Here is a 27,597-nt window from a genome sequence, read left to right as displayed (position 1 = left end):
GACGACACAAGTACGTCACTTTCTACCCAATGATGGCGACTGAACGATTTTACAGCACAAGAGGCTAGACCCGTGTTACCACAAAAACAATATTGTCAAAGTAACAACTAAAGGCGAAATAACAGTGTATTATAGTGACAACATAGTTAAGATAAAGGAGGAGAGGAGCATCATCTTGCAGTTATGTTTCGGGGTTGTCCCGCCAACGTTCTCCGACCATAATGTGAGACGGAGAAAAAGGGGATCTTGGACCGAGCAGCACAGTCATAATCTGGATGACAAACATTGCTCAGTGGTGATTCTGTCACATCATCCATGCTGGCTTTATTAAAAAAGCTAGCTGTATGATATCCATTCACCACAAAGAAAGTCATCTGACAGCTAGTATTTCATCGTCGAAACCCCGGGAGGGGAACCGCTGAGGAAGGATGAAATTCACGGAGCACCTTTCGGCGCACATCACTCCTGAATGGAGAAAACAATACATCCAGTATGAGGTAAATAGCTAGCTAGCTAACGTTAGCGGTCTTGCTTTTTGGCTTGCGCAGCTAGCTAAATTATGCTAGGTACGGTAGGTGCCAAAAAGGGGGTTTTCTTAAACGGAGCTTCGTTTTTTTTATAGCCAACCCAACTAGTAATATCGGGTTAGCTTGCTAAATTATCTCGCTAACCACCTCGCCAGTATCACAAATAGTTTCGGCTGAACCCTTGCCGACTAAACTCAACTCCACGATTTACGAAAAACGACCGATTTCAGCACCCAATGAATAGCCTGCAATTACACAGAACAATGTCAATTGTAATTGCAGGCTATTTGGGTGCTGAAATCAGCAGTTTTGGATAAAAACTTAATTTAATGAGACATCGAAGCTCCAGTCCGCCCACACTAAATTCGCCGCCGCTCAACTCCATCGTAAATCGTGGAGTTGAGTTTAATCGGCTAGGATTAGAGACTTCAGACGTTCAGGTTTCTGCACAGACGCTATGGATGCTTTAGTCTAGACTAGAGTGACCGGTTAAATTGTGTTTGAGAGCATTTTTAAACCCTCTAAATGGTTAAGAAATAGATGTCATTGTTGCAATAGTTAGTGAGTGGGCAACATGTACTATAATCTTAAAGCTGCAATATGTAATTTTTTGGGCAACCGACGAAATTCACAGAAATGTGAATTATAAATGGCATTCTTATTGAAAGCAAATCTAAGAAGCGGTAGATGTGCGCTATTTCTATGCTTCCCTTCTTAAATGTAGTTTTAGCATCTTTTACTTTCGGTTTTGTACACCAGCTTCAAACAGCGGAAATTACAACATATTTCACAGGGTTTAGATCAGGGATCATCAACTAGAATCAGCCGTGGGCCAATTTGTTATTCAGCGGATGGTAGGGGGGCCAGAAAATAATCATTATTTTTTGTTGTTGACTAAAACATAATTGTTTCAAACCTTGATTACATTTGGTGACATTGACCTGCATAGGGTGCAGTCTTTCGGATGGGATATTAAAACGGGTGTCCTGACTCTGTGGTCATTCAAAATCCCATGGTGCTTATTGTAAGAGTAGGGTGTTCACTGCTGTGTCATGGATAAATTCCCAACCTGGTCACATTCTGTCACGGCCACCTAATCATCCCCCTCATTCCTAATTGGCATATATCACTCCTCACCTCTCCACCTGGTAGCTGATGTGTGGTGGGAGTTCTGGTACAAAAATGCTCGCTGTGCATCACTGAGGTGGGTGCTACACATTGATGGTGGATGAGATGAGTACGTAAAGCGCTTTGAGGACCGTCAGTTAGTAGCAAAGTGCTATATAAATCCAATCTATTATTTGTATACAATCACCAATGTCTCTTATGCATGGGAATACTTGGGAACAGTTTTCTCAAATTAAAATAGCTGATTTCCTGATGTTTTTACAGTTCATGTCCAACAATAAAAAATTAAGAAGAAAAAAATGTTGGAAGGCCGAATCAAAATGTATTTGTCACACTGAACACATGTTTAGCAGATGTTATTGCGGGTGTAGCGAACTCGTGGCTTGGGGAACCCTGGTTTAGATTGCTTGTTTTGTCACATAAACTGAAATTAGGCGAACTATTAGAATTTTAACAACCAGGGAATGGCAGATTGATTTCTGCATATTGCACCTTTTAAATTGACAAGTTGAATTACTTTGCCATATTAAATTACTGTATGTTGCATTAACTTCCCTAATGTGGACAGTTTGTGTTACTACCTTACACAAGCTTGCGTTTTCACCCCATAAAATTGATTTGAATTACACATCCTTTTTTTTAACCTCCGATTGGTGTAAAAGTTAGTTATCACAATGACATGATTGATTGCTTAAAACAGATCAATATCTTTGGTTTTATATCATTGATTTTGTCACACGCTGGGATGCACAGAACTTAGATTGAGGAATTAACCTCTGAAATGTAACTATATGTAATTGAAAATATAATCTACGTAATCCCCCAAGTTATTATTTATCATGAGTGCAATAAACAATAACTAGTAATGCTGCATACTGCAAGAAAGGTTCAAATCTAACCTTTCTGGTTAAAACTGATAAATTGCTGAGGTGTAGTCACTTTTGAGGATACAAGCTTAAGTACACAGTACAAATATTTTATGTATTTCCTATTCAACAAAACTGTATGAATAAGGCTTAAAAATAATTATATTTTTTCTAAATAAGTATAATCAATTTATAAAACGATTTACTAAGATTTCGGAAAGTATTCAGACCCCTTGACTTTTTCCACATTTTGTTACGTTCTAGCTGAACCCTACATCACAGCTACTAACAAACTCAGTGCCTCTGTTCAATGGGGATGATTGAAAAGACCTGCAATCTATGGAACTGGTGTGGAATGCAGCAACATACTGTAGCTCTGCAATGAGCACCTGCATTTGGAGGTGACGACAGCTGCAGTCCTCAGTCAGACTGAGCCACAGCTGCTTCCAGTTCTAATCTATGCATTGCTGCTTCTTGCACTGATTTTTTTTAAAAAATAAAACATCTCTGTAAAGGGTCAGCTTGCTCTCCCTCTCCCACAGTCTGCTGGGCAGTGTGTGAACAAAATGGGGCCAGACCAGTGGTCCCTTAAGCATTTCTTTGTTATGAAATAAGCATACACACCAAATAGATTTATGGCATATTGATCAATGCGTGTCTGCAGGCCGTCATTCTTAAAAATGTATGAAATGTGGTGTAGTTATGTGTCCACCACACACAGCCCCCCCTTTTTTCTCCCTCAGAAAATGGCACTCTCCATCTTCAGTACATATAATTTAATCATCAAACATCAGTGCTGCGAGGTTTCCTTCGTGGGATTAGCCTACCGATTAGAGATTGGCAGGGCTGGAACAGACACTGAATGATGGCTCTTTGGCTCTTGTGGGGGTCAGTTCTTTACACAATGATGACACAATTTGTCTTTCCAGACTCCCGGCTGTTGGCTAGAGTTGCACAACACACAGGGACAAATTATCACGTGTGTAGTGGTTTTCAGAAGTGTATTCTGAGAATCTGCCTATTTATGAGAACCTGTTTGTTAGATTCTGCCTAGCTGTGTGGTTTGTTTGAGTGTGCATGTGTGTGAGTGCATGCATGTGCAGCTCTGAGAATATAGGTGTTGTATTTGTTCACTGATCTCTCTCTCTTAGGGCAAGAGGGAAGCTGGCCTCTGCTTCACCATTCTGTATGAGCAGAGCACTGTACTGCCTCTGAATTAGATTCAGCAGGGAAACGGGCTGAGGCTTAAAGCCGATTTATACCTGAAATGTGGTCGGAGGCCCTGTATGAAGAATGTGATGCAATTGCGGAGCCTCCGGTAGCACAGTCCAAATGGAGCTCTGTACCGCATCGCCGTGCGCCGCCCAAATTTTGTAACAACGCGGAGGGTTACATATAAAGCTCCGCATTGACATGATTGGTTGATGGTAGGTGAGGGCGGGAGGTCCAGTATAAACTAACTCACTTCCTTGACAACAGCTCTGCGCTGCTCGGCGAAGCGCAAGAAGTATGAACGCCCGGACTTCTGCAGAGGCCGTGTCACCATAGGATGCTGCACGGCCAATGCAGACGTCAGATTGACCCTGTGTGACTGTGTGCGCATTCATGTGTTTGCGTGCCATATTCATGTCTCTCTGTATTCATGTGTGTGTGACTGTGGTTACGATTGTCATTGAGAATAACAACAAGTGCCAGTCTTAGTACTGTCTGTGTGACCTCTGTTGTTGTCTACACTGCTGTTTCTTTCGCTCTTGTGGAACGCTGGTGTCAGCCGATTTTCTGGCTGCTGGCTGTCACCTGATGCGAGTTACACCGAACCATTAAAGTCACAGTTTATGATTATCGCTGTTGTCATTGCAGAAAGCAAGGGTGGGTCGTATTCATTAGGGCAAAACGGTTTGCAACGGAAAACAAAAACAAGTTTCTTATTGGACCCGTTCAGGTAGTCCCTTCCTTTTTCAGTCATTTTTTTTCTTCTGTTTGATGAATATGACCCTGATTATGGTTTACAAGCTCACATTGGAGATGCAGTGGCTAACTCACTAGTAGTTAATAGTTTATAGACAACCTACGCCTGTGTCTTGGCTTGTGCGTCATAGAATAGATGTAATCCTATTATAAGCGTGACACCCAAATATATATATATATCAGTTTTCTTTTAGCTTAGTAGCATATTAGGCAGACTAATGCAGTGAGATTGCAGACAGAGTGAGCGGTCAGTTGTAGTCAGAAGTCACTCAACTTGACTGTTCATTCTAACCAGGCTCTGTCTCCTAGACTCCTCCTGGTGTAGCCAAATACACACACACACTTCCACAGTCCACTCTGCTTTGATTTTTGCTGGCCTTGTGTTGTTGTTTGGCCTGTATTACGGTCTATGCTGTGTGAGTACAGCCATATGCAAAGATACCACAGACCTGTGAATGGCCAACAGGAGTACAGCGTCAGAGAAGAGGGAGGATGGAGGGAGGTTGGGCTAAAGGGATAATCGCCTGCCTGTAGTGTTCTGCTTTCTTTAGGAAACTTACGCTTTAGCACCCGCTGATACACTTACTGCACAGACACAGGCTCAAGCAGGGGCAGTTGCCCTCTTTGTCACGTACACACCCACACACCGTGGGTAGTGTGGGAAAGCGTGGGCTTTCGCTACACAAGTAGCACGGCGCCCTGTCTTGTAAGGCTATATGCTGAGTGTCGCATGACAGTTGGGGAGCTTTGTAAGCAGACCACGTCATGCCATCGCTGCCTCTGTTGCTGTTATCATCCCTACCATCTGTGCCACAAACAATTTGCTGCTCAGTCAAAATCTATCTGTTCCTCACAGTCACCATTTTAAAACCGAACAACCCTAGGGAAACACTGGACTGCTAGTTTGAAAGTAGTACAAAACAAGGGTAGAAAACGTCATGTGAAAAAGAGGAAGACACGTTTCTCACGGTTAAGCCTAGGAGCTAAATGTTCCCGTGGTTTTACTTACTAGCAATGATTTTACCACAAAGGGGTCTTCTTCAGGCCTTCCCGTGTGGTCAAAATGAATGTTTCTAATAAAACTACTGGAGCGTTCAACGGTGGACTGTTCCATTTTATATTAGCCCTCGCTCTCACAGGGAGAGTCCTATGACCGTCTTCGTGGGGTGCAGAGCAGGGACCAGGCTCACGGCGGGGTCATATCACTGTCCTCAACTGGCTCAGCTACAGGGCAAAGTAAGAAAGACACTGGTCGCGTTCCAGCCCGCCGCACTGTGCAAAATGATCAGATTTCACAATGCCTTGAAGTGTTTTACATCTTTGGAACCACATTAATATGATATAGGCTAGCAGTCTGATGATATGTACGGTCCGACTGTGTGGAGATGAGCTGGAACACAACCAACCCCTCACAGAAGACCACAGCTAAGATGGAAGAATACACAGATGGGCCCCTAGTATGTTGATTCTCACGCTGTCTCGCTATTGACTGTTTCTGAGATCCTATCTGATCTAGCCAAGTTCTAAGAGAATAGGTATAAACTAGTACAAGTCATTTTATCCTCCATCTAGGTAGGATAGACTTACCCCCCCCCCCCCCCCCCCCCCCCCGAATCTCTTGTCGAGGCTCTTAAGGAAAGTATTTCTAATAGTGTCTAAAGGCTTGGCTTAAGGCAGCGAAAGCTGACCCCAGGCTATTTGCCTAGGAGTAACATTTATCTGGACACTTTTTAAAAGGCATCTCTTGGACTGAGGAACTGAGGATGCTTGCTATTGTAGCCTGATGGTGAAGCTGTTGTTCCAAGGAGTCACATGATGAGAGAAAAAAAACAAGCATGTGAGAATGGATCTGCCTACATCATTGTTGTTGGGAACAGTGGGGGTTGGCAGTGTTGGACACACACACACACAAGTTGGATAAGGTGACAGTATGGAACCCTGATAAAGACCCAGCAAACACTGAATGATTGGGAATGATTGATTTGCGATTCCCACTGTAAGATAATACACACACACACACACACACACACACACACACACACACACACACACAGAAACTCCAAACACTCCCACACAACACAAGTATGCCAACGAACCCAAAGCGCAGTGACTGATCCCAGGTCATGCACAGACAGCACCACATGCTCATTATCCACCATGGGCAGAAATAAAACAGGCACGACTTTGAAACTCCTGTTTGCACTTGTCCATGTCGGTACAACAACCAATAGGTTGTCTTCCAGTGAACTAGACTTCTTTCCCAATCATTTGTCCATTCATTCTCTTCATTTGTTGCTCTTGTTTGTAGATCTACTGAATCCACTCATTCAGCAGAGCCTGAGTGACCTTGACCATGCGGCTCTATTGGCACCGAGGACTTGTATTGTCGTCTGTCTCACAGGCTTCTCCACAATAACGAGGGGCTTCTTGTTCTCTGCACTCCGGGACACACACACAGAGATGTAGAAAGACTGCAGTAGCTATCTGCTGCTGACTGTCTATTCTGAACCCATTGTCTGGACTCTGGCTAGGGGGCTAGGGCTTCGAAAAAGCACGTTCTGTTCTGTGTGATTGGTTCCGTGATGCACCAGAATAACCTTGACTGTTTCCTTTGTCATCCTGATGCCAAGGAAAGCTGGGACAGAACACTTCCCCTTTTTCACCTTTCTTCTCTATTGTTAGATTTGCATGACCCGTTTTTATCACGCAGCTCGGCTGCTTCCGCTGGCTGGCTGGCTGGTTGTACTGTCTCTGGTCTCTCTCTCTGGTCTCTGTCTGTCTACCTCTGTGCCTGCCTGCCTGCCTGCCTGCTTGCTCCTGGGCAGAAATTCTCTGGCTGTTTTAGCTAGTCAGCGGTGGAATAATCTGGTTGCCCACATGTTAAGGAGCGGCAGCGTCATGAGTCATACACCACAGCACATCACAGGGCTCTACGCTGAGCTTTTTTTACAAGGAGGACGTGTGTGTCTAAGTAACAAAACAAAAAAATGTAGGGGGACACACAGACATTGAGGAGAATGAAAAATATGAGGTAATAATCCTTCATATTTCTAGGCGCACTGGTGCTCCTAAATAAATATTCTGGGTCGCACAGCAAACCATTTAGGCGCATATGCGAGTAAAATAGTCGCACTGTATCATGTGCTGTTATAACACATTGTGCTGTAGGCTTACATGTGTGCACCTAAAGTGCATCATTTAAAGTGTTTACAGGTTGAAACGTAAATAATGTCGCCTCAAACAAAATGTCTGCAGTGCATTAGGCCTTTTTATGTGTCATCCGATTAGTTAGGTTAGTGATTTTTATTATAATTTTATTTACCCCTTTCTTGTTTTTCTATTTCTGCTCTGCAGGCTTTCAAGGATATGCTGTATTCTGCCCAGGACCAGGCACCCTCTATCGAAGGTAAAATAAGCTCTGTGTGTGTATGTGTGTGTGTGTGTGTGTGTGTGTACGTGCACATGCACATGCAGTGTACGTGCATATTGAACACTATTAGGGCCCAACCCTGACCCCCACGTCCCCCCCAACACACCACTATTAGGTAACCCATGGCCTTTCAGTATCAAACTGCTGAAGATATCAATGCAAGAACAAAGTCAATCACCTGCATTAGATAGACCAGGAGAGAAAAGCGCTGGGCAAAGTGGAAAATGGAGAGAAGGAAAGACAGCAGAGGAAGAGCGTTGAGCCAGGGAGAGGAAGAAAAGTGCACAATAAGCAAACTTCATCCCTCAAATACCCCTCTTTCCTTTAAACGATGCTTCTGTCCATCAGTCTTTGGTCTAACAGCAAGGAGAATGACAGAATGCTTTGCTCCAGACTTTTTCTATTGTCGCTGGCGTCATCATAGCTGTCCTCAGTTTATTGGACGGCTAATCCATTTCTACAGCGCGATTCTCAGTGCAACGTGTCATGGTCCTTTGTTAAGAGTTCCCTGTGGTGTCTGCGTGGCATTGTGAGCTTGAAGACTTAATCCAGCTTGTTACGTTTGACCAGGCCACAGAGGCTACTTTGTTCCACTCGCCTGTCAACACCTTTTTGTAGGAGCCTGAGGTCTGGAACACAGTCAAAGCTGGAGGGAACTGCAGTACACACATGCAGGTGGAGGATTGTATAGTGTAGCTGATTAGGGTGAAAAGAGTTGGTATCTGTCAACCCTGAGATGTGCCTGAAGTTAGAGGCGTTAGGCGAGTCAAAGCTTGAGGGGACCCGAGAAGGCTTGTAGGTTGAGTATTGTACAGTGTAGCTTCTTTCAAGGGATAGAAATGGTTTTCTATCAAACGTGTGCATGTCTGTGTGTTAGACCTGGGTTCAAATACTATTTGAAATCATTTCAAATACTTTAGCCACTCACCGTGGGATTAAAATTGATTTAATTGTATTTTTTTTAATCAATGATCTACACAAAATACTCTGTCTACGTGGAATAAAAAATAACTCCTATAGGTCTAAGCCCTTGGTTTGCGATATCTACTAAGCTAACATATATTTTCAAATGGTCATACCATGGATCATTTAGCTATTTGATTTTGAATTTTAGGAACCCTGTAGGTATATTTAAGCAATAGGGCCCGAGGAGGTGTGGTACATGGCCAATATACCACTGTTAAGGGCTGTTCTTATGTACGACGCAACGCCGAGTGCCTGGACACAGCCCTTAGCCGTGGTATATTGGCCATATACCGCATAACAACCAGGGCCACAGTCTGGTTGTTACACCAGAAGTTATTGGTTATGAATATGGTGGAGTCAATTAAGGTTGGATATGAGCCAGGGGCTTGGAATGTTACTGTGTGAGGGAAAGGCAATCACATGCTTGCGGTCACTGATAGGGTGGAGAGCTGTGGATTAGTGAGGAATGGGGGTATGAGGTCAGGTCAGGTCACATGACGGGAGAAAGAAGGAACAGTTTATTAGCCACATCACTTAGCTTCCTGCCTAGCAATAAATATGTAATGTTTAGAGGGAAGGAGGAGAGTTCACCTAAATTGGGGTATATACACTTGTGCTGGTGGGAACATGTCTTTGTCTGTTCAGCTGTCTGGGCCAGTGGGTGAATACACTTTTGGTTTGAGCTTTTATAGTTGTCCGTCAGGTTCTAAATAACAGGGTAAAAACGAATACCACTTAAAGAAACTATGTCTCTAGCATAAAACACACAGATTGCTATTCAATATTCAAAGTCACGTCAAATTACTCTAGGGGTGTTTTAACGGGTATGTCTCTTAAAAACTTTGCGCACGGGGAGTGTACGGGGAGTGAGTTGCCATTATTCTTTTTAAAGCTCTTCAAGCTCTGTCAAATTGGTTGTTTATCATTGCTAGACAGCCATTTTCAAGTCTTGCCATAGATTTTCAAGTTGATTTAAGTCAAAACTGTAACTAGGCCACTCAGGAACATTCAATGTCGTCTTGGTAACTCCAGTGTAGATTTTGCCTGTTGTTTTAGGTTATTGTCCTGCTGTCTCCAAGTGTCTGTTGGAAAGCAGACTGAATCAGGTTGTCCTCTAGGATTGGCTCTATTCAGTTTATTTTATCCTGAAAAACTCCTCAGTCCTTATCGATGACAAGCATACCTATAACATGATGCAGCCATCACCATGCTTGAAAATATGAAGTATTTGGAATGTGATGTGTTGGATTTGCCCCAAACGTAACGCTTTCTATTCAGGACAAAGCTGCAGTTTTACTTTAGTGCCTTATTGCAAACAGGATGCATGTTTTGGAATATTTTAGGTTAGTACTATTGTGGAGTAACTACAATGTTGTTGATCCATCCACAGTTTTCTCCCATCACAGCTATTATTTTTTATTTAACTAGGCAAGTCAGTAAGAACAAATTCTTATTTTCAATGACTGCCTTGTTCAGGGGCAGAACGACAGTTTTTTTTACCTTGTCAGCTCGGGGATTCTATCTTGCAACCTTTCGGTTACTAGTCCAATGCTCTAACCACTAGGCTACCTGCCGCCCCAGGTAAACTCTGTAACTGATTTAAAATCACCATTGGCATCATGGTGAAATCCCTGAGCGGTTTCCTTCCTCTCCAGCAACTGAGTTAGGAAGACGTCTGTATCTTTGTAGTGACTGGGTGTATTGATACACCATCCAAAGCGTAATTAATAACTTCACCATGCTCAAAGGGATGTATAAAAAGATAGGTGGTGCCATTAGGTAGGTGCCCTTTTTTGCACGGAATTGGAAAACCTCCTTGGTCTTTGTGGTTGGATATGCGCTTAAAAGTCACTACTCGACTGAGGGACCTTACAATTATCTGTATGTGTGGGGTCTAGAGATGGGTTAGTCATTAAAAAAAATAATGTTAACCACTAATATTGCACACGGAGTCCATCCTACCTATTTTGTGACTTGTTAAGCATTTTTACTCCTGAACTTTGTTATGGCAAGCCTAAAGGGGTTGAATACTTATTGACTCAAGACATTTCAGCTTTTAATGTTTGATTAATATGTGAACATTTCTTAAAAACATAATTCCACTTTGACATCATGGGGTATTGTGTAGATCAGTGACACAATCTCATTTCAGGCTGTAACACAACAACATGTGGAAAACGTCAAGGGGGTTGAACACGTTCTGAAGACACTGTATATCCCTGGGTTTCTTCGGCGCAAAAACAAACACAGATTCCTGTGTTCATCTGAGGTCATAGTTCAACATCACTGCCACTGATAGGATTGGAGCGAGCCGATCTCTGGGTCTGTAGGTGCCGTTGCTATGGCTGGACAGTGGACACATGGCCTGGAGTGTTGCCCAAGTTGAAACTCGACTCATCAGTGCGTCGGCAAAAAAGTATTGGGACACTGTTATGCTCTCAGTGTGTTTACTGTAATAGCAATGTAGTAACCAACCGGTGTTATATAACCAAGAAGACACCGCAGTCCGCACACTGTGAAACTCCCAACCAAGTGTTTTTGATTTTTGTTAATACCCTTAGCTCTTTGTTCAGTAGGCCTACCCTTTCCAAACTCTCAACTGCAGACTGCAGTCGTCTTTGTTTTCATCACTATGATACACCGTAGATGCGTTCACTACATGAATTAGGCCGAAAGGCATCGTTTTTTTCCCTTCTTCTTCCAATCAACAGATGACAATAGAACTATGAGTGAATTGATTGTTGTGATCGCTGCAGCTGTTTGTCCGTGTGTTGTGTGAGTGTGTCAGAGAGAACGGGAGCGAGGATGCGAACTACCCACGTGTGGTAAATGACAGTTATGAATGGCTGTTGCTTATGAATATGTGTGTGGGTGTGTGTTGATTATCTCGGCTGCTGTTTTTGTGCCATTACGTGTGTGTGCCAGAACTGGGTGTAAATGGCTGTTATTTGCCATGGCAGACTAACGATAATCACAGGCCCATTTTAGGCTAAATTGAATGTAATTGAAAAGTTAATGATGGTCCTTGGAAACAGCTGAGGTTTGCAGACTTGTGAGGTTGGTTTCGCCCGTTAATTTTCACACACAGACATCATGATGTCACTTCACCAGCACGCCCACAAGTCTGACTTCACTGCCACCACCATCTTACCCACCGTGTCAAAATTGTTTTAAGGGTCTTTCTTCAACCAAATAGGCCAACAATGTGTGCCTACTACTCAGGCGCTCCTGTGATTTGGCAGTGTGTCACCCAGCTGTGTATAGATTGGTTGGTGTGTATCTCCAATCTTGTCAGCCCTCCTCAGGGCCCAGACGGCCTCAGTGACCCAGTTCTGTAGAGGTATATAGAGTTACCCAAACCAGTTATACAGGTGCTGGCTACCAGTACTACAGTGGCTGTTGGCATGCCCTGGGGCAGTTACCATGCCCTGGGGCAGTTACCATGCTCTGAGCCCTGGGGCAGTTACCATGCCCTGGGGCAGTTGATAACCGTAATCAACCCAGGAGTTCAACTTCTTACACTATACACTGAGTGTTCAAAACAATATGAACACCATGTTCTTTCCATGACAGACTGACCAGGTGAAAGTTATGATCCCTTATTGATGTCACTTGTTAAATCCACTTCAATCAGTGTAGATGAAGGGGGGAGACAGGTTAAATAAGGGTTTTTAAGCCTTGAGACATTGATTGTTTATGTTTGCCATTCAGAGGGTGAATGGGCAAGACAAAAGATTTAAGTGCCTTTAAGCGGGGTATGGTAGTAGGTGCCAGACGCACCGGTTTGTGTCAAGAACTGCAATGCTGCTGGGTTTTTCCACACTTTACAGTTTCCCCGTGTGTATCAAGAATGGTCCACCACCCAAAGGACATCGAGACAACTTGACAACTGTGGGAAGCATTGGAGTCAACATGAGCCAGCGTCCCTTTGGAACGCGTTCAACACCTTGTAGAGTCCATGCCCCGACTGAATCGAGGCTGTTCTGAGGGCAAAGGGAGGGGGGCGGGGGCGGACACAATATTAGGAAGGTGTTCTTAATGTTTTGTACACTTTGTGTACATTGAACTTGATAAACAACATCACACCAGAGAAGGGTTTTATTGGGTGATATATAGCAGAGGCAGCACATAGCCTATTGAGCGGTTCATAGCAATTCAATAATATTAAGATCCCATTGGTATTCAAGCAATATCTTCTGCCCCTTTGTCCAGTTGCGATATAGATATATAGATCTATATATAGATATATCTATATAGATCTATCTATCTATATATATGGCCAAAGACAAAGGAAAAACAAGAAAAGGGACATTGAGGAAAAACTGTCAATTTAGTCCATGATTCAGCCACAGTCGATGCCTGTCTGAGATAAAATAGCATATCTTTTAATAAAATGAGCTCTATTTAATCTGCAGACTCACAACAACCCCTCTTGGATAGTCCCCACTCAGATTTGGTCATCATGTGTCACTGTGTATTGAAACTGGAGTCAGGAAACTGGAGTCATAACACATACATTTATGTGAAGAAAGAAATTAAAATCTTGTCATTACCCATCTATGTAAAATGTATTTCTCCCTCAAAACTTTTAACTTGTTTTTGTCATCCGCTAGATTTAGCGAACTGAGACATCACCGAAGCTTAGAGGACAGTAGGGGAAAGCACTGTGAAGATCCTTTGTATAAATTTTAAAAATCTCTCCAAATGTTTACATTTCGACCTATTAAATTTCTCTACGACCTTTTGACTGAAGACACGTGCAAAACAGAGAGAGCCTGAAAGGCCAGTAAAAGGGATATTTGGAGACTTTCCCGCCAACGGCACTACCACAGACTAACATCCTGTTCAGCATACAGTTCTACAGGGAGTGTTCTGAGTTGTATCTTTTAGCTATTATATTCATTCACTCATCCATCATTCTCCCCATCCTCTCTTCCTCCAGTGGTATTCAGACTCTAACGATGACCTCGCTCTCTCGCTCTCTCTCTCTCTCATAGCATTTTGTTGTTGTTGCAGACCAGTGCAGGGATTTTTCTGCATTGAAAATCCTTGGACGGGCTCCCTACATGTTTTTTTTTCGGGCTACCTAAGTCCAATTCAGGAGTATTGATCTTGTTATTATGTTTGAGCATTAGAACACTGCATTAGCCATGGCAAAGTGCATGAAATTGGCATTGAAACGGCAACCTTTTCTCTCAGCTCCATGGTAACGTGTAGAATTGCAGGAAGTTAGCTTTAAAACTGAAAAAAATAAAACACTACACCGCCAAGATGGGGGGCCTCAATTGTTGTTGCCCAGGGACCGGCCAGAATTCAGCTGCTCTGACTGGCTGACCACACCCTTTGTCTAAGCCCCATTTTGATCCAGAAAAAACCCTTCCAGTGATTTATCTTTTGCTGCAAATATCTGAATGCATGTGTCCTTGCGTGTGTAATGTATTCATGATAGACTCGTTCTGCAGAAAGCGGAAGGATGAGCGTTTTGTTATGAATCAGCGTTTATCATCTAAGGCAAAAGGCGATTAGGGCGATGAATCCTTTCCTCTCAGATCCTCCCAGCCTATCACATTTCTAGTTCATTTCAGCATCTTTGGACCTACAAAATACATGAGATTATGTACCATAGTTTAAAAATCGATTTCAGGAATCCAAGTCATCGAGGACGTAATACAGGGGTCGCCATTTTCCTTAACTCCAGTGGGGGGCCACAGTATGTGCCAGTTTCTAATCTATCCAAGCACAAATGCACCTGATAAAAACGTACATGGAACCCTACATGAGCACGTAGACTCCTTGAAATATCCCTGACACCCACCCAGTCTTTTCCAGACCACAGTCTGGTTGTTCTGACTCACAGATAGTGCTCAGACACTGAGTCAGAGGCACCTGTCTGGACTACCCATAGCTCTACTGTAAGTGAACCTAATATTGTAACACTGGGAATTACTCGGAACCAACCTGCTGCCCTCTCGCCAACGGCTCCTTCTGCTGGCCTTCTGAGGTATTACAGGAGTGGGGCAGCACTGTATCGAGGCACATAACTGAACTTTCTTTAAATGACTTTAGACCAGGGACCCCCCTCTGTCAAACCGGCGGCCCAGGGAGCCCCATCATACATTAGCAAAAAATACAGATTAACATGTCGTATCATCAGGTGAATGAAAAATGGCAAGGAGAAGGAATTTTCATTTTAAAAATGGATAGCTTTGGTAGATTGTTTTTCATGAGTTTGACCTCCCCACAATGTAATTGAAGTAGAAGTGTAAACTCTAACATAGCCTATTAGCTAGAAGGGTAACTCTAAAACACATTTTGGATAAGAGCAGCTGTTTAGCTGGTTAAACAGAGGTTAGTCATGTGTTGGCAAATATTAATGTCCAAGTCAAGAAAGTTTACCAGCAGCAATATCACAATAGTAGTCTGTTCGCTTTTTCAGATACTCCAGATAGTGAAATTGGATCGTTCCGTGAATTCGGTGCCTTTTGAGATGTGTGACAGTGAAAAATTTGCTTGCATTTTGTTTGCATTCAAATGTTTACATTCTGTCATAAAGAGCACATGTTCAACTTTAATAAAATACGTGTTCCCATCGAGGTGAAATACAATAAGTACCAAATAAAGTAAGAGGGTTAAAGATTTAACCTTACATCTGTCACGCCCTGACCTTAGAGACCCTTTTTATTCTCTATTTTGGTTAGGTCAGAGTGTGACTAGGGTGGGTAGTCTAGTTTTTTTCATTTCTATGTTGGCCTGGTATGGTTCCCAATCAGAGTCAGCTGTCTATCGTTGTCTCTGATTGGGGATCATATTTAGGCAGCCATTTCCCACTGGGTTTTTGTGGGATCTTGTTTTTGTGTAGCTGCCTGTGAGCAGCCCAGAACATCACGTTTCGTTTTCTTCTGTTTTGTTTTTGGTGAGTTTCATACTTATTAAACATCTGGAACTCTAAGTACGCTGCGCCTTGGTCTATTAATTCAACCAACGATCGTGACAACATCAGCCATAAATCCCCTTGTGACAGGGAAAATGGAAGCTTGTGTGCAACAGAGAGGGGCAGTTGAATGCAAGCTAAAAAAAAAAAAAAAAATCTAGTCTGTTTGCCTATAGGTCAAATCAAATTTTATTTGTCACATACACATACATGGTTAGCAGATTTTAATGCGAGTGTAGCGAAATGCTTGTGCTTCTAGTTCCGGCCATGCAGTAATATCTAACAAGTAATCTAACCTAACAATTTCACAACAACTACCTTATACACCCAAGTGTAAAGGAATGAATAAGAATGTGTACATAAAAATATATGAATGAGTGTTGGCCGAACGGCATAGGCAAGATGCAGTAGATGGTATAGAGTACAGTATTTACATATGAGATGAGTAATGTATAAACATTATATCAAGTGGCATTGTTTAAAGTGGCTAGTGATACATTTATTACATCAATTTTTCCATTATTAAAGTGGCTAGAGTTGAGTCAGTATGTTGGCAGCAGCCACTCAATGTTAGTGATGGCTGTTTAACAGTCTGATGGCCTTGAGATAGAAGCTGTTTTTCAGTCTCTCGGTCCCCGCTTTGATGCACCTGTACTGACCTCGCCTTCTGGATGATAGCGGGGTGAACAGGCAATGGCTCGGGTGGTTGTTGTCCTTGATGATCTTTTTGGCCTTCCTGTGACATCGGGTGGTGTAGGTGTCCTGGAGGGCAGGTAGTTTGTCCCCGGTGATGCGTTGTTTAGACCTCACTACCCTCTACGGTTATGGGCGGAGCAGTTGCCGTACCAGGCAGTGATACAGCCCGACAAGATGCTCTCGATTGTGCATCTGTAGAAGTTTGTGTTTTTGGTGACAAGCCGAATTTCCTTAGCCACGCTGTCTGTGTGGGTGGACCATTTCTGTGTGTCCGTGATGTGTACGCCGAGGAACTTAAAACTTTCCACCCTCCACTACTGTCCCGTCGATGTGGATAGGGGGCTGCTCCCTCAAGTCCACGATCATCTTTCTTTTGTTGACATTGAGTGTGAGGTTATTTTCCTGACACCACACTTTAAGGTAACAGGGTTGACCTTGAAATGAGGTACAGATTTTGAATCACAAGTAAATAATAATCTTCAGAAATGACTGTCAAAGCAACAAAATAACTAGGTCTTCACAGTGATGGTGAAAACTTGGAGAAATGTTGGTTAAAGTCTTCCTACAAGTCAGAGGTTGCACGGAGGGCATGTCAAAATGCAGAATTTTGACAATTTAGTAAATCTTTATTCATATACAGAAAAAAAATCTGATTTATTGAATTCTCCATGTGGTCTATATTAAAGGGCACTTCATGGAATATAACAGGCTTTTAAAATTCAATATTGTTGCACAATTTATACTTAAAATATCAAAGGGATGCAAAAGACACTCATTTCGTTGAACCACCCAATTTGCTCAATATTAGGAGTTGAGAAATAAAGTTGACGTCATTCGAAATAAGATATTCTCCTGTTTTCTACTGTAGGTATGTCATTCAATACCTCCAGACCCCCGGTTGAATACCCCTGCTTTAGACCAGTGTTCCTAAAAAGCTGAAATGTGTACAGGCTTCAGTCTCAAGTGTAACACTCTTTTAAACACCTGATTCAACTAATCCACAATGTGAAATCGGGTGTTTTAGTGCTAAGCTGGGACAAAAGCCTGCTCACACTGCAGGGCCTCCAAGAGGACCAGGAGCAAAGAACACAATGTACATGTCCATCATATTTCCTTCCCGTACAAATTGGAACCGTTTCAGCTTCTCGCAGCAGTCTAGAGTTCTACCACTGCTGTGTTCTCTGCATGAAAATATTAGCCTTCTATGAAACATTAGCTCTCTTCCTTCAAACATTGCAAAACTGCTTTTCACCTCTATCAAAACATTCTCACCCTCTACTGTGTGTGAACTCTCAAACATGGCTAGCTGTTCTACATTCTAGAAGAGCTCTCAGCATTATGAACGTACTAGAACTGCTGTCTATTGTCATAACACTGTCAGTGTCATCTCCACCATGTCAGGCCACCTGAATGTGCTGAATAAGCTAACTTCGAGAGGTTAAGTAATGACAGTGTGTAATGTATGTACAGAAACCTTGCTCTCTACGGAGTCTCACAATAACCTACCGTACCATCTCTTAGGACATCCTCTGTCAATGCAGACTTAGGGGTAGGCAAGACACTAATATCATCAAAATCAATATATCATAACATGTTTTTGGGCTAGTTCATTAGTTCTGACCTGATTAAGTAGAATCCTGAAAAAGAATGTAAAAGGTACAGTTTATATTACTAAATCATAAGTTGAAAATTATACTGTTGCTGCTTCCTGTTGTCATGGATTTGTAATTATAGCCGTGTCAAAACACTGTTTTTAAATGTAATATAATAATCAATATGCTGCAATATGTTGTGATATGTTGAAGACGAAGACAAAAATTACACACGTTACACTTGTGTTCAGATTACTCTATTTTGCAAAATTAGTAACTTTTTAAAAACTGCTCACGCACCAATATTTACCAATCGGTCACTCTAGACTGAAATTGATTAGCTCGTTCTACTGTAATCAATAGAGCGTGCAAATGAGTCACTCGCATCGATATTGTATTGAAATCAATGGAACTGGGACAGGTATAGTTTGTTGTGGTTTTTCTTTGAAAAGAGCGCAAACTTGGGTATACAACATGTAACTGTCGATAGATGAGAACCTGTAGTAGGCTTTTATCAACTAATTTCCATGTAGGAAAATGTTTATGGTAGATATGAATATGAAATAGGAAACGCAAAAACCTTTTGACTGGATAATTTCAACGAATCGTCTCGCCACATGTAGTTCTAAATAGTGACGGGTTGCTTTCGTTTCAGTGATGACTGTCAAATCCGTGTATTAGTTTGTGGCCAGCGACTTTTATACAGAGAGCGCCCCGAATTGTCTGTGCTATTTTAAGTTTGAAAATGACAATGGCGTTAAGTCCGGCGACGGACAGACGCGTATGACAAAACCAACAGTACCTAACCAAATATATTCATCTGATTCAAGCAATCCATTTAGTGTTGGCGTGATAACTATACACTTTTTTATAATAACATCTCCAATCTGACGTAAAACGGATGTTTAATTCCACTAAATGTTGTGGTGAAAATGCAAGCTTGTGTCATTCGAAATAAGGGGTAACCTTTCGGTTACAAGTCCAATGCTCTAACCACTAGGCTACCCTGCCGCTCCAATATATGATGTTAGTAAATGTAGCATACTCACACACGTTTACAATAATGACATCCATTTCTTTCTACTTTAACCATGGAGAGAGTTTAGAAATGCTCCTAAGCACAATTTTAACAAGGCGCTCTAGACTAGAGCGTCCATAGGGACTGTGCAGCAGGATGAACGTTTGACGTCCACTTAAGACTCCAGTCGTTTTCACATGTTTTGATGTATTCCCTTCTAAACAAGCTTTCTAAGTTGACTAGATAGTTAAATATGGTCTGCTAGTGTTTAAATGCATGAAATATGTGAAATGACTGGGTTTAGGCTATCTTTGGCGAAAGGATCACTGCTCAATATCACACGTGGCAAAAATAGCAAGGTCTCAAAGACATTTGCAAACATCAGCTTGTCTGGAAAAGAGAGAAGATGAATAACACCTAGTTTTTTCCTTGTGCTTCAAATCTTCTCCTGTCTTTCCAGTCACCGACGAGGACACAGTCAAGAGGTACTACGCCAAGTTTGAGGAGAAGTTCTTTCAGACGTGCGAAAAGGAGCTGGCCAAAATCAACACATTCTACTCTGGTAACTGTGCATGTTGCTCGATTTCATGCACCTGATATAACCAAACCACAGTTTGTTTCTCTACTTAGCTAGCCTATTTCTATGATTGTACCAAAAAACCAACAGCACATTCACATTGCATTACTAGCAAACAGTCACATTCTCCTCCACAGGTCTAGGCCACTAATGGCCCATCTGGTCAGAAGACAAACATGAATCCCTTAGGTACTGAATCTTCCTGCCAAAGACCAATAGTTAGGCAACAGAGACCGAATCAGACTGCCTCCCTCTTACACAATCTCCCTCACTCTCCCCTTCTTCCCATGACCCTGCCTCTCCCTCTCTTCTTTCCTCCCCCCTCTCCCTCTCTCTCTCCAGAAAAGCTAGCCGAGGCCCAGCGCCGTTTCGCCACGCTGCAGAATGAGCTGCAGTCTTCACTGGATGCCCAGCGGGAGAGCAGCATGCAGGGCCTCCGTCGCCGCCGCAAGGCCGTCTTCCACCTGTCCCAGCAGGAGCGCTGCAAACACCGCAACATCAAAGACCTGCAACTGGCCTTCTCAGAGTTCTACCTCAGCCTCATCCTGCTGCAGAACTACCAGGTTAGTAGACACTTGCCCCTTAGACACTTGCCCCTTAGACACTTGCCCCTTAGACACTTGCCCCTTAGACACTTGCCCCTTAGACACTTGCCCCTTAGACACTTGCCCCTTAGACACTTGCCCCTTAGACACTTGCCCCTTAGACACTTGCCCCTTAGACACTGCCTCATCCTGCTGCACAACTACAAATTTAGACACTTGGGCGGTATCCGATTTTTCATATTGTAAAACCGTGCCTCACTCATCCCGGGATTTACGGTATTACTGGCATAGCCTACAAGGGGGTGCTAAAAACACAAGAAAAGCCCATTGGTCCTCTATTACCAGAATACTAACAAAAGTAGCACAAACTAATAGTGAAATCACATAGACGCTGTTAGCTAAATGCTAACGTGCGAAAACGAACAAACTAATTGCAAAGACAGGAAAATCCAGCCCATAAAGCTATACAAGCATAGCTAGTAGCAACCAAATGTAATTTCCGGTGAGTGTGGACATTTACAAGCGAATGTGAACGAGAGAAATTGGGAGAAAGGGAAAAAATGGCAGCTGTACAGAACTCATCCAGAGCTCTTTGACTTCTGGCAGAAAGACATTATAAGATATCTGATGGCAAACATTTAGTAGTGAATTGAATTGTAACTTCATCACCTCATGTGCGCTGCACAACAGAGACTCGTCGATAGATAGACTGCTATGGACTCACCAGCTCTCGCTTTCTCCCATTGTGCTATTTACAAACAAACTGTTCTGGGGAACCACAGTAAGCTTCATAATGTAAGATCATGTGAAACGAAGAACGCAATCTGCTTTATCTCCTAACGTATTGCACATGTTGACTGCAGGTATTAAAAGGTAGCTACAAATATTCCAACATATTGAAAAACGTCAAAGAAATTGTTTTGACGGTATCGAAAAACATTCCTGTGGTTTTTTAAAATACCCCGGTATACGGTATACCAACCAATCCTAGTAGACACCACCCCTAGATACTACCCCCCTATACACTATTTCTGGATACTACCTCAGCCTCATCCTGCTGCAGAACTACCAAATTAGGTACCAGCTCCTAATCACCAAACCCAAGACACTACCGCTAACCCTAACCTTGTTGTCCTGTGTCACCTTCTGATCCATTGCAACAAGTTTTACGTCCTAAACATTCTCCGGGAGACTCCTATTATAATCCTTCAACTGTTTCTCCTCTCCCCAGAATCTGAACTTCACAGGTTTCCGTAAGATCTTGAAGAAGCATGATAAGATCCTGGAGACGTCGCGGGGAGCCGACTGGCGCGTGGCCCACGTGGAGGTGGCCCCCTTCTACACCTGCAAGAAGATCACCCAGCTCATCTCTGAGACGGAGGTACTGGACTGGACAGCCATTTTGTTTCCCCCTCTTATCAATGAAAAGCATTGGCTAGTAGTAATGTACTATAATCATTTCAGTTTTATTCGCTTATCATCTTGTCTTAACTTTTAGCTGTGACAATCTCTTCCTTTCTCGCTGTGTCTCCACCGTTCTCTCAGGCCCTGGTAACACAAGAGTTGGAGGGAGGAGACAGACAGAGAGCCATGAAGAGACTACGAGTGCCCCCACTGGGTGCTGCACAGCCTGCTCCGGCGTGGACCACCTTTAGGGTCGGCTTGTACTGTGGCGTCTTCCTCGTCCTCATGGTCACCGTCGTCATCACAGGTACGTCCGTCATCCCTCCCTCCCCATTTCTAAGTGCTCTAGTTCAGGATTTAACATCTCAGTTGTTGACGGAACGCTGACGTTAATTAATGGGTTATTAATCGTCCTACCCTCTAGCTGTGGTTGTGATAGAGAATGCCAACGTGTGGCCATTGGTGAGGATCTACCGCGGCGGCTTCCTGCTGATCGAGTTCCTCTTCCTGCTGGGCATCAACACGTACGGCTGGCGCCAGGCGGGGGTCAACCATGTGCTCATCTTCGAGCTCAACCCCCGCAACAACCTCTCCCACCAGCACCTCTTTGAGGTAAGAGTTTGGTCCCGTGTGGCTCAGTTGGGAGAGCATGGCGCTTGCAACGTCAGGATTTTGGGTTCGATTCCCGGGGCCACTCGTACGTAAAATGTATGCGCGCATAACTAAGTCACTTTGGATAAAAGCGTCTTATGAATGGCGCATATATTAGTCTGGTCCCAGAAGTTTGTTGTTGGATACTGGTTGAGTTTTAGTCATATCGTTCATATTACCTATGTGGCTTTTTATGGTCACATTTAGTGTAGTGTTACTGAATCTAGCCTTATTGGCATGAAAGGAGCAAATCAGCTGTTGCCTAAGCAGTAGAACACTAATAGATTGCGTTTTCAATCAAATTACAACACCAGTTAACCTGCCTCTCCCTCCTCTCCTCCACATAGATTGCTGGTTTCCTGGGGGTGCTGTGGTGTGTGAGCATCCTGTCCTGTCTGTTCTCCAAGTCCATCCTGGTGCCCATGCAGGCCAACCCGCTGGTCCTCTACGGCTTCTTCTTCCTCTTCCTCATCAACCCCTTCAAGACCCTCTACTACAAGTCACGCTTCTGGCTCCTCAAACTGCTGGTGAGACGCTCAGAATGCCGAAGAAGTGCACTGTCAAATGTTATATGGCCGCTGAACATGTCTGAACATGTGCCTGTCATCATGATGGGGGAAAGGGCACCATTTTATGTTGCCAAATGCTCTGTCTTTGTTGTCCTATGCATCCTTAGTCAGTAATATATATATATATATATATCCCTCTCACAATCTCTCTCTTCCCTCTCTCCATTCCCCACCTCTCTACCTTTCTCCCTATCCCTCCCTCTCCTCCAGTTCCGTGTGGTGACAGCCCCGTTCCACAGGGTAGAGTTTGCAGACTTCTGGCTGGCCGACCAGCTCAACTCTCTAGGGGTGGTTCTGATGGACCTGGAGTACCTCATCTGTTTCTACAGCTTTGAGCTCGACTGGAAGCAACAAGACGGGCTACTGCGCGACAGTAAGCAACAGACACACACACACAATAACACACTCCAAGCTCTATGGAAAATAAGCTAGTTTGACTTTCAATCACTCAGCTCAACAATCAGAGCTTTTCTCATTTCTGGTGGCTACTTTCATTTCTCTCTTCCTCTCCTTTATCCCCGTCTCCTCTCTCTGTATCTCTCTCTTTCGCACTCTCACTCATCACAACAGGCAGCCTTACCCTAACATACAAATCTCAGTCAAAACAAGCCCACACTAAACATACCCTCAAGACTTTTGTCCAAACAAAGTGAACTCGAGTCCAAACAAACATAACCTAGTCCACAGACAGCTCACTCCAAACACTATCCAGTCCAAATAAACATACATACCACCAACTAGCCTTGTTCAAGCACATTTTATCCCGTTGATGTTATTATTTGCATGGGTGTTAAGTGTTGGAGTCAACTCCATCTTAAACTCATGAGTATATTGAATTCCTATAAATAAATTCAATGTCTGATCCAACAGACAGGAATTTAAATGGAACATATTTGGCAGATTTTATTGGTTGACTGATAATGTGCTTTGTGATAAGTGCTGGTGTTTGTCACTAACTTGTATAACGTGTGCTGAATTTTATTGGTTAATTCCTAATCGATGTGTATTCTGATAGGTGGAGGCGTGTGTCACTCGTACTCGTACGGCGTGCGGGCAGTGATCCAGTGTCTGCCGGCCTGGTTCCGCTTTGTGCAGTGCCTGCGGCGTTACCGCGACTCCAAACGGGCCTTCCCACACCTGGTCAACGCCGGGAAATACTCCACCACCTTTTTCGTGGTCACCTTCGCTGCCCTCTACAGCACCCACAAAGGTATGGAGAGAATGTTTAGAGTCATCTTAGACTGGGATCTAAATGACATATCGTTAGTACAGAACTGTTTTGGGCCACTGTGCCGGTTGACATGCATATACCAATGATTCTCATAAGAGGAGAGAGGATCCACAAACAATGGAACAACTAACAAGGAGAGATTAGGACAGTAATGGTATTTGCAATATAATGTTTGTAGTTTATACGTATGCACTACGTTGATTGATTGACCAAATGCTTGAATCATTGATTGAGCGGTTGCTTTGTTGATTGATCAGTGATTTGGGTGATTGAATATGACCCTTGACCCCTATATCTCTCCCCTCCTAGCTGTGCGTCATGAGGACACCCAGATCTTCTTCTACCTGCTGATTGGCTGTTCATTAGTCAGTTCCTGTTACACCCTGGTGTGGGACCTGAAGATGGACTGGGGCCTGTTTGACCGCAATGCAGGAGATAACACCATACTCAGAGAGGAGATCGTCTACCCCCAGAAAGTTAGTGTACACCTCTTAGCCATAATGACCAAAATGACGAATATAAGTTGGGTAGAGGTAATCGTCTATATACAGAAATACACACACACACACACACTGTTCGGGAAAAACATATGCCTCAAAGAGGAACAGAGAGGATGTAGGGCTGGTCGATATGTAACTCATTTGAATGTATGTTTCTGCGCAATATTCCAAATGCCTGTATCGCAAGAATCAAGTTTTTTCGTTTTCATGAGCGTTTATGTCCGTTGTTCTCATGTTGTCTTTTTGGTCTCGTCTCCTTCGTTCCTTCTCTGCTGTGTGCACCTTTCCATTTACACCAGCGATCGGAGTATAATGACAAGATGCTCATGTCTCCGCCCTAACAATTGGAGTTGTCCCAAAGGCGCGAAGGCAGTCAACAAGCTTAGGTCCGAAATAAGCCCATAGAAAAGCATTTGGCTTGTTTGTGAAACCTCTCGTTTTCGCCTCTTCCTCTGTTTACACACAGACACACACACACACACACACATCAAGCCCCTCCCCCTGACACTCACACAACAAAGATGAGAGATCACTTCTTCCTCTCTGACAAGCAGTTTCAACTTGCTGTTTGCATTTGATGTTTGGTCCAACAGAATGGGTCATATGGACACAAACACATTGAGACATTATTTTACTGTAACAGAGGACAAGTTAACTTTTCTAACCATACCCTCAACTGCTCAAAGTTCACACAGAGCAGACAGTACTAAAACAGGAGTATCAATGAACGTTGATTCTGGAAAATTAATTCTCAGTGTCGCGCACGGCATTGCAGTACCGCTAGCAGCATTTTAGCCACAGACTGTTATACTAGTTGTCTAATTAAGCAATAAGGCATGAGGAGGTGTGGTATATGGCCAATATACCATGGCTAAGGGCTGTTCTTATGCACGATGCATCGCGGAGTGCCTGGACACAACCCTTAGCCGTGGTATATTGGCCATATACCACAAACCCCAGAGGTGCCTTTTTTGCTATTATAAACTGGTTACCAATGTAATTAGAGCAGTAAAAATACACGTTTTTTCATACCCGTGGTATACGGTCTGATATACCACGGCTGTCAGCCAGTCAGCATTTAGGGCTCGAACCACCCAGTTTATAATCTGTGTTTTATAAATGTGCAATAAAACATAACTCAATTTATATAAGGAATTGGCAACTCCTTCTCATTCTGAGAAATAAGGTCGGCCACTTGATTTCAACATCTGAACAAAGTGGACAGGCTAGCATGCTGTTAAACAGTTGTAGACGGACAGATGGGTGTGTTCATAACAATTCAACTGTTCTGCCTTGTTAACTAGCAAATAGATCCTTGAAACTTGAAATCTAAAGATTAGCTGGCTACTCACTAGCTCGTGGGCTTGTGCTAGAGAGATTATGAGACCTGTTTTATAATGCCTGCTACAAGAGGTTAGTCATTATTAGTGAATGTGCTTTATACATGGTTCTGGTTAAATTTGTAACAAAATATTTTCGTAGACAAACCTGAAAGCCAGATCAGTGATTATTGCAAAAAAACAGGTTAAACTATTTTGATAAAATTAAATTATTAGTTGGTTTAATGGTTGTGGAAGGCCTAGGTGTAATTTCACAAGCCCTGAATTCATTAGATTACTGTTGACTGTTGGAAATGCAGTGTATTTGACCTTTAATTGTACAACAAAGCTTATTTAGAAACGTATTTCGTAAATAGTCCAGAAGTTAGAAAAAAAATGGAGATGTGATTTTTAGGCCATATCGCCCAGCCATAAGAGGATGTCTGCTAATGTAATAAATCATTGTTCAAATATTTTCAGGCCTACTATTTTTATGTAATGTCAGAAGATGTGTATGTGATGATAATACACGTGTGTGTGTGTGTGGGTTTGTTCAGGCCTACTACTACTGTGCCATACTGGAGGATGTGCTGCTGCGCTTTGCCTGGACAATACCCCTCTCCCTGAGCACCGCCAGTACACCGTCAGCTGCAGACATTGTGGCTACCATCCTAGCCCCTCTGGAGGTCTTCAGGTGAGATTACATTATTTTATTCTCTCTCCTATATTTTCTTTGCATTCTCTTCCTTTCTCATTGAATTAACATTTCAGTCTATGTCTACTATTGTGGTAACCTCTAGGTAGAGCCCTTCTCCTGAAGATTTCAACAGGCAACCATTTAACCACTAAATACCTCCCTCAACGGCATTTCATACATGAAATTCAGGTGAAACACCTCAACAACATTTCACTTGATTCTCCTCCTCCCCCTCTCCACTGCAGACGTTTTGTGTGGAACTTCTTCCGTCTGGAGAACGAGCACCTGAATAACTGTGGTGAGTTCCGAGCGGTGAGGGACATCTCAGTGGCTCCGCTGAACGCTGACGACCAAACTCTGCTGGAGCAGATGATGGACCAGGAGGACGGAGTCCGGAACCGCCTGGGCAAGAAGAACTGGAAACGCTCCTACAGCATGTCCCTGAGACGGCCACGCCTCGCTTCCCAGTACGGTTATACAATAGCTCCACACACACATATATTGGCATGCCTGCATACACACACAAAGCTACAGCATGTCCCTGAGACAACCGCGCCTCGCTTCCCAGTATGGTAATAACGTATGGCTGTGTTCCCCTCTACTAAACTCTCTCTCTCCTCAGGACCAAGACCCGGGACACCAAAGTTCTCATGGAGGACACAGACGATGACACCTGACATCAGGCCAGACCCATTGCATCCATAGCATGGGTTCAGAACCTCTTTAAAGGACCACGTCCCTCCTAGGGGCATATACCCCCCCCCCCCCCCCCCCCCCATCAATCAGTCGATCGATCATTTGATGACCCGCCTCCTCATCAGTCCATCACAGAGCTGCCTATCTGCATCAACACACAGAGTACAAAGACATGAATATAGGCGTATACAGAGGATAACAATTGGAGACAAATATCTCACACACACACACACACACACACACACACCTTGGAACAGCTACTTTTAAGCCACTTTGTTTTTTTACA

At 43.3% G+C, this 27,597-nt stretch overlaps 1 protein-coding gene across 2 annotated transcripts; it reads left to right on the top strand.

The window, feature by feature from the left end:
• LOC129814234 (xenotropic and polytropic retrovirus receptor 1 homolog) lies at positions 1-27,383 on the top strand. 2 transcript variants are annotated; one of them, XM_055867221.1, is made up of 14 exons: positions 2-497; positions 7,844-7,895; positions 19,583-19,684; positions 20,042-20,262; positions 21,476-21,625; positions 21,790-21,955; positions 22,073-22,260; positions 22,647-22,826; positions 23,079-23,241; positions 23,884-24,078; positions 24,409-24,575; positions 26,476-26,612; positions 26,861-27,082; positions 27,238-27,383. In XM_055867221.1, exons 1-14 carry the CDS (start codon positions 429-431, stop codon positions 27,290-27,292), a joined length of 2,067 nt encoding a protein of 688 aa, XP_055723196.1. In that variant the 5' UTR covers positions 2-428; the 3' UTR covers positions 27,293-27,383. The 2 variants fall into 2 exon arrangements, with proteins under 2 accessions (XP_055723197.1, XP_055723196.1); XM_055867222.1 differs by lacking the exons at positions 26,861-27,082; positions 27,238-27,383 and adding an exon at positions 26,719-26,844 and having other exon boundaries at positions 1-497.
• The last annotated feature ends 214 nt before the right edge of the window (positions 27,384-27,597 follow it).

This window comes from Salvelinus fontinalis, chromosome 17 (genome assembly GCF_029448725.1).
Source record: "Salvelinus fontinalis isolate EN_2023a chromosome 17, ASM2944872v1, whole genome shotgun sequence".
Taxonomy (NCBI): domain Eukaryota; kingdom Metazoa; phylum Chordata; class Actinopteri; order Salmoniformes; family Salmonidae; genus Salvelinus; species Salvelinus fontinalis.
The sequence above is the reverse complement of the archived record's forward strand: the minus strand, read 5'-3'. Positions and strand labels throughout refer to the sequence as shown.

What these genes read in the sequence shown, in the direction of transcription:
- LOC129814234 (XM_055867221.1), top strand. Translation starts at nt 429, where the DNA reads ATGAAATTCACGGAGCACCTTTCGGCGCACATCACTCCTGAATGGAGA. An exon ending in CCCACCAGCACCTCTTTGAG is followed by an intron (nt 22,261 to 22,646) that starts GTAAGAGTTTGG and finishes TCCTCCACATAG; the next exon opens with ATTGCTGGTTTCCTGGGGGT. An exon ending in CCTCTACAGCACCCACAAAG is followed by an intron (nt 24,079 to 24,408) that starts GTATGGAGAGAA and finishes CTCCCCTCCTAG; the next exon opens with CTGTGCGTCATGAGGACACC.